Raw genomic sequence first — 7,815 nt, 5'->3', positions numbered from 1 at the left:
CCCCGGCTCGGCAGCGTCGTGAGTTCATCGTGTCTTGTGGTCGGGGCGGAGGACGGGGCTGGGATGAGGTTAACCGGAAAAAGAAATTGATATGCAATCCTGTACGAGGGGAAAAGATTGAGGGGATGCAATGATTTAGGAGAAAATGCTACACCAAATTTGTGTGTATTTGCTTTAAACGACTGCAAAATATGGCGTCTTTTTCGCGAACTAAAAGCACGCATTGTTTTTTTTTTGTCGTAAACCATTGAGTCAACTCACTTGCCTTTTCAAGTACAAAAAAGGCGCGGTAAGTTTCGGCAGGAATCTGAAATTCAACGGAGTTTGAAACCGAAAATTCTTTCACCCCTTCAGTAACAGCCGGAAACGAAAAACGAAAAGAGGCTGGCTACAATATTATGCTCTCCTCGGATCATTTATGCCGCTATGCACCCTGGCCAATCCCCCTCCGTGGGTATGTGCCATTCAGCCCGAGGACATCATCATCATCATTTCTGCGGCTCACAACTGCTATATTGAAAGACTTTGACACAAACACATCTTGTATTACGGATTAGATGCCCGCGAGAGATAAAGTGCCCTTGGTAATTTTCTCAACCAGCCAAAAATAAGATAAACGGTTTCGAAAAGAGGCGGTAACCAGCACACCAAGATAAGCGTAGAACGAGCACACATGCCTACAAAATTTTGTTTCGCGAAACGAGACTGAATAAGAAAACACGGCCTGTTTCATATTTTTTAATTAAGGAGCTGCTGAAAGAAAGCAATGACTGCGAGAAAAATTCCAAAGGCAACATCGGTCTGTGGCGCTGACGGAAAGCAATATTTCAAGGTATGTAAAAGTCAGCAGCCGGTCACATTCGACGTGTACGCCCACAGCCACTGGGCCCATTTTCTGTTTACCTCAGCAAGCATGTTGCCTCGGTTAGCTGCCACAATAAATAGGTAAGAAAAAACCGTGGCTTAGGCAAGTGGTTCCCGACCTTTGTACTTTTCAGCTCAAGGCCTGATTGGTACCGAATTTGGCAATGACTGAAAAACTGGACCGTTTGAAATAAAGCCACCGCTGAGAGTACGAGAAGTTTGCCCTGTGATGAAGAAGTGCTCGCGCGGCAGCGGGACTGCTCTCGGCGAGCGCGCGCTTCCTGTTGGTGCCGTTGGAACCAGTGCCTGTCGGTGAACGCCGTTCCGCGCTTTGTGCTTTGTGTCGAGCTGTGCTTTGTGCGTTGTACCCGAAAAGCCCATTACAAGTGGTGGAGGTGGACTCTGATCCCGTCCTGGAGCTGAGAAACGGCACCGTTACCACCCAAATGCCGAGAAACACATCCCCGCCGCCGTCATCGGTTCCGCCAGCACCTGTTATCTGCGCTGGCATGCCTCGGCAGCGAGACCCAGCTGTCTTCAGCGGCACAGGTGACAGTGACGTCGAAGATTGGCTGGCGTCCTACGAGCGGGTAAGCACGCACAACCGCTGGGACGATACCATGAAGCTTAACAACGTTATTTTCTACCTTGCTGACGTCGCCAACCTGTGGTTCCGCAACCATGAAGCAGACATAACCACCTGGTCGGCTTTCAAAACGAGCTTTGCCGAGGTATTTGGCCGTCCTGGCGTGCGCAAGCTCCGCGCTGAGCAGCGCTTGCGTGAGCGGTCGCAGCAGCCAGGTGAGATGTTCACCAGCTACGTGGAAGACGTCGTAGACCTGTGCAAGCGCGTCAATTCTGAGATGACTGAAGCCGATAAGATCCAGCACATTATGAAAGGCATCGACGAGGACGCCTTTCAGATGCTTCTTGCCAGGCAGCCGGACACCGTTGCCTCCGTCATCAGCTTGTGCCAGAGCTACGAGGAGCTGCGCAAGCAACGCGTCCTCGCTCGTCGCCCTTTACGGCAGGCCGAGGTACTATCTGCGGATGCCATGGTCGCTGGAGAACCCCAGTTCATGCAAGAGGTGAAGCGGTTTATCCGTGAAGAAGTTGCACGTCAACTCGCGCTCGTGCATGCGCCCCCAGCTCCGTCACCAGCACTTCCGCCGGCCTTTCAGCAGACCATCCAGGCACAGGTCGCAGACGCCCTGCAGATCGCGGATGCCGTGCCACCAGTCCCCCAGCAGGCAGTGGCTGCCCCGCTTACCTACGCCGCCGTCCTGTCCCGCCCGGCTCCTCATACCACGGGCAATTTCTCCGACGCCACAGCAGCTCCGCCGCCCTTGGCACCACGACCTGTCCGGCCGTATCGGGTTCCCGCCCCACCATCGTTGCCGCACATGGCGTCGGCCCCCCTCCCCTACGGTCGCCCATGGCGCACTCGGGACAACAGGCCCATTTGTTTTGCCTGTGGCATTGCCGGACATGTCGCTCGCTACTGCCGCAATCACTCTTATTATCCGCCTACTGACGTCATGACGCACTCAGCATACGGACCTCACACGCAGCGGTACCGCATGCAGTCTAGTTCGCCACCATCTGCATTCACCACTGACAACCAGTCCGCAGCGCCGCACCGCTCCCATTCTCCGCGGCGCCGTTCCATCTCTCCGATGCGCCGCCGCGCCAGCCCCAGTGAAGCGGAAAACTAGTGAGCGCAGTTCACGAGGCAAGAGCTGCGCCTTCGGCGAACTTTACAAGGCCTCTGACGTCCCCCGCCAATGTCGTTGATGTAGTAGTAGACGGTGTTGCGACGTGTGCCTTGATAGACACCGGAGCAGCCGTATCAGTTATAGACGCGAAATTTTGCCGCCGCATCACGAAAGTTTTGACGCCATTCCCTGGTATTTTACTGCGTACTGCTGACGCCCAGCAAATTCAGCCGCTCGCCGCTTGCACTGCACGAGTTGCTATCCAAGACGTCATCTACGCAATTGAGTTTGTGGTACTCTCCTCCTGCTCGCATGACGTCATTCTTGGGTGGGACTTTCTGTCGGACCACTCTGCTGTCGTCGACTGCGCCCGTGCTGAAGTCACACTCTCTGTCCTACCCGACGACTCCACTGCCGAAACCGCTGAGTATCCGGACAAACTTCTCCTTTCCCATGATGTCGAACTTCCTGCTTCCTCGTCCGTTGTAGTCTCCCTGTCCTGTATCTCTCCAGCCGACCCACCCGACACAGCTGTACTCTTTACTCCCTCGGAATTGTTCGTTCGCCGCAGGAACCTACCGCTTCCCTTCGCTGTCCTCACAATGACTTCTGGCACCGCAACCATGCTCATCAGCAATCATCTGCCCACTCCTTTGACTCTGCTTCGTGGTGAATGCATTGGTTACGTAGCATCGGCTGAACTTCTACAAGTCGTTGACGACGCCCAGGCCGCTCCTACACCGTCGCTCGATGCTCTCACTCCGGCTCCCCTGTCACACCGACCACCCTCTGACGTTCTGTACAGTGCTATCGATGGAGACCTTCATTCGGCGTGCCGTGACCAGCTGTTCGCCCTTTTGTGCGAATTTCGTTCGCCTTTTGATGCGTGCCAAACTCCACTCGGCCGTGCTTCCGCTGTCACCCATACCATCGATACTGGCACCCATCCTCCTCTGCGCCAGCGACCATATCGCGTGTCAGCTTCGGAGCGTCGCGTCATCACCGAGCAAGTCGACGACATGCTGGAGCGCGGGATTATACAGCCCTCGAAGAGCCCATGGTCTTCCCCGGTCGTTCTCGTTCGAAAGAAAGACGGCTCTATCCGATTTTGCGTGGATTATCGACGGCTGAACACTGCAACCCGGAAAGACGTTTATCCTCTGCCGCGCATAGATGACGCCCTCGATTGCCTACAAGGAGCAGAATTTTTTTCGTCACTCGATCTGAGATCTGGTTATTGGCAAATACCCATGGCCGACGATGATCGCGCAAAAACAGCATTCGTCACGCCTGATGGGTTATATGAGTTTAACGTCATGCCATTTGGGCTTTGCAATGCCCCTGCTACATTCGAAAGAATGATGGACAATGTCCTGCGGGGCCTACGCTGGAAGACGTGCCTCTGCTACCTTGACGACGTCGTCGTGTTTTCGGCCGACTTTTCGACGCATCTGACTCACCTGCGCCAAGTGCTCACTTGTCTCACCACCGCAGGGCTGCAATTAAATTTGAAAAAGTGCCATTTCGGAGCTCGCCAACTGACCATCCTCGGTCACGTCGTCTCTAAACACGGCATTCTTCCGGATCCCGCAAAACTTCGTGCGGTCGCCGAATTTCCGAAGCCGTCCACGCCCAAAGAACTGCGGAGTTTCATCGGTCTATGCTCATATTTTCGCCGCTTCATCCGGAATTTCGCCACCATCATTTCACCTTTGACGCGACTTCAAGCCCAAAATTCCTTGTCGTCGTGGTGCTCCAAATGTGATGATGCTTTCGCTACAATGCGCCGGCTCCTTACTTCACCACCCATACTTCGCCATTACGACCCGGACGCTCCGACCGAGATCCACACGGATGCTAGTGGCATTGGCATTGGTGCTGTGCTGGCACAACGGAAGCCTGGGTTTCATGAATATGTCGTCGCCTATGCCAGCCGCACACTTTCTAAAGCCGAGATGAATTACTCCGTGTCAGAAAAAGAATGTTTGGCCATTTTGTGGGCAATGACCAAATTTCGACCATATCTCTACGGCCGCCCCTTCGACGTAGTCACCGACCACCATGCTTTATGCTGGCTTTCGTCCTTGAAGGATCCATCCGGCCGACTTGGTCGTTGGGCACTGCGACTTCAGGAGTACGACATTCGAGTCATCTACCGTTCCGGACGCAAGCACTCTGACGCCGATGCCCTCTCCCGCTCACCGCTACTTGCCAACGATGCGACAATCTCTAGCATTGACCCCGTGCTCTCTTCGTTACGCCCTCCAAACATGCATCTGGAGCAGCGCAAAGACGCCTGGATAACCTCTCTCGTGCACCTCCTCTCCGGCCGCACTACGTCAGCGCCCTCCCGCTCCCTTCGACGTCAAGCCCGCCATTTCACTTTGCAAGACGGTCTTCTTTATCGCCGGAATTACATGCCAGATGGTCGAAAATGGCTGCTTGTCATACCTCGCCACTTACGTGCTGAAGTCTGCGCATCTTTTCATGCCGAACCCCAGAACGCCCATGCTGGTCTCTTAAAAACACACACGCGCCTTCGGCACCGGTACTACTGGCGCGGCATGTATACCTTTCTACGAAAGTATATTCGCTCATGCCTTGACTGCCAACGCCGCAAGTCACCACCGCAGCGCCTTTCCGGGCCATTGCAGCCTTTACTTTGTCCTGCCCGTCCGTTTGATCGTGTGGGCATCGACCTTTATGGGCCTCTGCCGCCTTCTACTGCTGGTCACCGCTGGATTGTCGTCGCTGTCGACCATCTTACGCGCTATGCCGAGACGTCCGCTCTTTCGACGGCTACAGCCAGAGAAGTCGCTTTCTTCATTCTTCGCAGCCTCGTTCTTCGCCACGGTGCTCCCCGCGAGCTTCTCAGCGATCGCGGCCGCGTGTTTTTATCCGACGTTGTTCAGGCGCTTCTACAAGAATGTCGCGTAGTTCACAGAACAAGCACGGCGTACCATCCTCAGACGAACGGGCTGACTGAAAGGTTTAATCGGACGCTCGGTGACATGCTCACTATGTATGTCACTCCCGACCACTCTAACTGGGACCGCGTACTCCCATTTGTGACGTACGCCTACAATACCGCCGTCCAGTCTACTACAGGGTTTTCGCCATTCTTCCTCCTTTATGGACGCGAACCTACCTGCTTGATTGACACCATTCTCCCCTACCATCCTGACGCATCTGACTGCTCGCCTGCTTCTGAAATCGCCAAGTACGCCGAAGAATGCCGCCAACTAGCCCGATCCCTCACGTCTGACGACCAACATCGTCAGAAAGAACGGCGTGACTCTGGTCAACCCTTTGCCCACCTACCCGCCGGCTCCCTTGTTTGGCTCTGGGTCCCTTCTGGTCCTCCTGGCCTGTCGTCCAAGTTCCTCACAAAATATCACGGCCCCTACCATGTTGTCTGTCAGAGTTCCCCCGTGAACTACGTTGTGGAACCTTTAACACCCTCCTCTGACCACCGCCGCCGTGGCCGTGAAACCGTTCACATCAGCCGCCTCAAGCCCTACCACGAACCCGTGATGTCTACCACGCCGTGAGTCGCCAGGATGGCTCCTCCTTCGCCGGGGGCCATTGTGATGAAGAAGAAGTGCTCGCGCGGCAGCGGGACTGCTCTCGGCGAGCGCGCGCTTCCTGTTGGTGCCGTTGGAACCAGTGCCTGTCGGTGAACGCCGTTCCGCGCTTTGTGCTTTGTGTCGAGCTGTGCTTTGTGCGTTGTACCCGAAAAGCCCATTACAGCCCATAAATGTTCAGTTGCCGCCTCTATTAAACGACTGTCTGTCGTAAAGGGTGCCCAGTTTCCAAGCGATGCAATTTCTGCGCTTTAGGGCATCCGTGACCAAGCCTGACCTTAAGGAACCGTTTGAAGTCGGGTCCAGTCGCGACTGAACAAAATCTATTTGACGGTGACACTGCGTCTGTCAAACGGACACGAGATAAAAATGGAGAGAACTGCAAAACACATTTATTACTTTGGTAAAAGTGCCCAACTTCACATACACATAAGTTCAACCCCACAGACACAAGGATAGACGACAATGACGTACATTCGGTTGAACGAAGTATTATAAAAACAAATAATGCCGCCTTGACCGCACACAGGACAAAGAGTGCCCAAAAGTTCTTTTACATCCCAAAACAAAATCCCTGGACTGGATGCTTGCTTAGCACATCTTTTCCATCAGTTGTTGCTCTCCGCAATATTCAGAATTTCCTCCAGGAAGGCGTCAGGTGAGGCCAGCGGGGAGACCACAGACGCCGGCGTTCCATTTCAACCATCCATTTCGGTCTTTACATGAGAGAGAACTAATAAGCCTTCTACAAATTTCTATGCTCTTAATTGAAAAACAGAAACATGAAAAAAAAACAACCCTCGCACGAACTGTCCGACTGTTACAATAGAAAAAACACATTTATGGCGAAGAACGTCAGCGGAGGTATTTTGATCACTAATAGAGCGGCATTTCTGCGTTTGGACTATACGGGCACAACAGCAGGATTAAAACCACTCCAAACCACCTTAACACCAATGATATGTGTTCTGAGAATGTCGGTTCACACATAAAACACCGCTCCACGTGTAGTTAAGCTAGTGCACCCCACCTACGAAAAAAACTGCTGACAGAAATAAAATAATCCCTATGCCTAAGTCATTTTGCGATTACGGCTGCAATTGATCTGCGGCCTTTGTCGCTTTCGGTTCATTTCGGTCGCTTTAGGCTCATCGGTTCAATAACTGAAACATTAGTACGTTCGGATTAGAGCCGCCACTGAGAGCACGAAAAGTCAAATCTATAAAAGCTCAGTTGTCGGTCCCGGTACACGTGGGAATCTCTAAATGATCCCGTATCTTCCAGCGGTGCAATTTCAGCACTTCAGGAAATCCATCGGAAACACGGTAAGAAATTCATCGCAAACAGGCAGGTCGTGTCCAGCCAGGAGGACAGGACCGAATCTGCGGGACGCGAACACTACTTCTGTCAGACGTATGTGAGATACAAGGCAGGGAATGCCCGACTGGGCACACAAAAACTGACATCCAAAACGAGAAATGAACACGAGAAGAACATTGCCTACATGAGATACAAGGCAGGGAATGCTCGAGTGGGCACACAAAACTGACATCCAAAACGCGAAATGAACACGACAAGGACATTGCCTACATGAGATACAAGGCAGGGAATGCTCGACTGGGGCACACAAAAACTGACATCCAAAACACAAA

At 53.2% G+C, this 7,815-nt stretch overlaps 1 protein-coding gene across 1 annotated transcript; it reads left to right on the top strand.

Annotated features, from left to right (window-relative positions):
- Positions 1-1,103: 1,103 nt before the first annotated feature.
- Positions 1,104-2,727, top strand: LOC149362989 (uncharacterized). The gene has a single exon (XM_089569849.1). The coding sequence runs from the start codon at positions 1,311-1,313 to the stop codon at positions 2,577-2,579; it is 1,269 nt and encodes a 422-aa protein (XP_089425975.1). The 5' UTR covers positions 1,104-1,310; the 3' UTR covers positions 2,580-2,727.
- Positions 2,728-7,815: the final 5,088 nt, after the last annotated feature.

This window comes from Amblyomma mixtum, chromosome 2, assembly GCF_055824585.1.
Source record: "Amblyomma mixtum isolate Tamu chromosome 2, ASM5582458v1, whole genome shotgun sequence".
Taxonomy (NCBI): Eukaryota; Metazoa; Arthropoda; class Arachnida; order Ixodida; family Ixodidae; genus Amblyomma; species Amblyomma mixtum.
The sequence above is the reverse complement of the archived record's forward strand: the minus strand, read 5'-3'. Positions and strand labels throughout refer to the sequence as shown.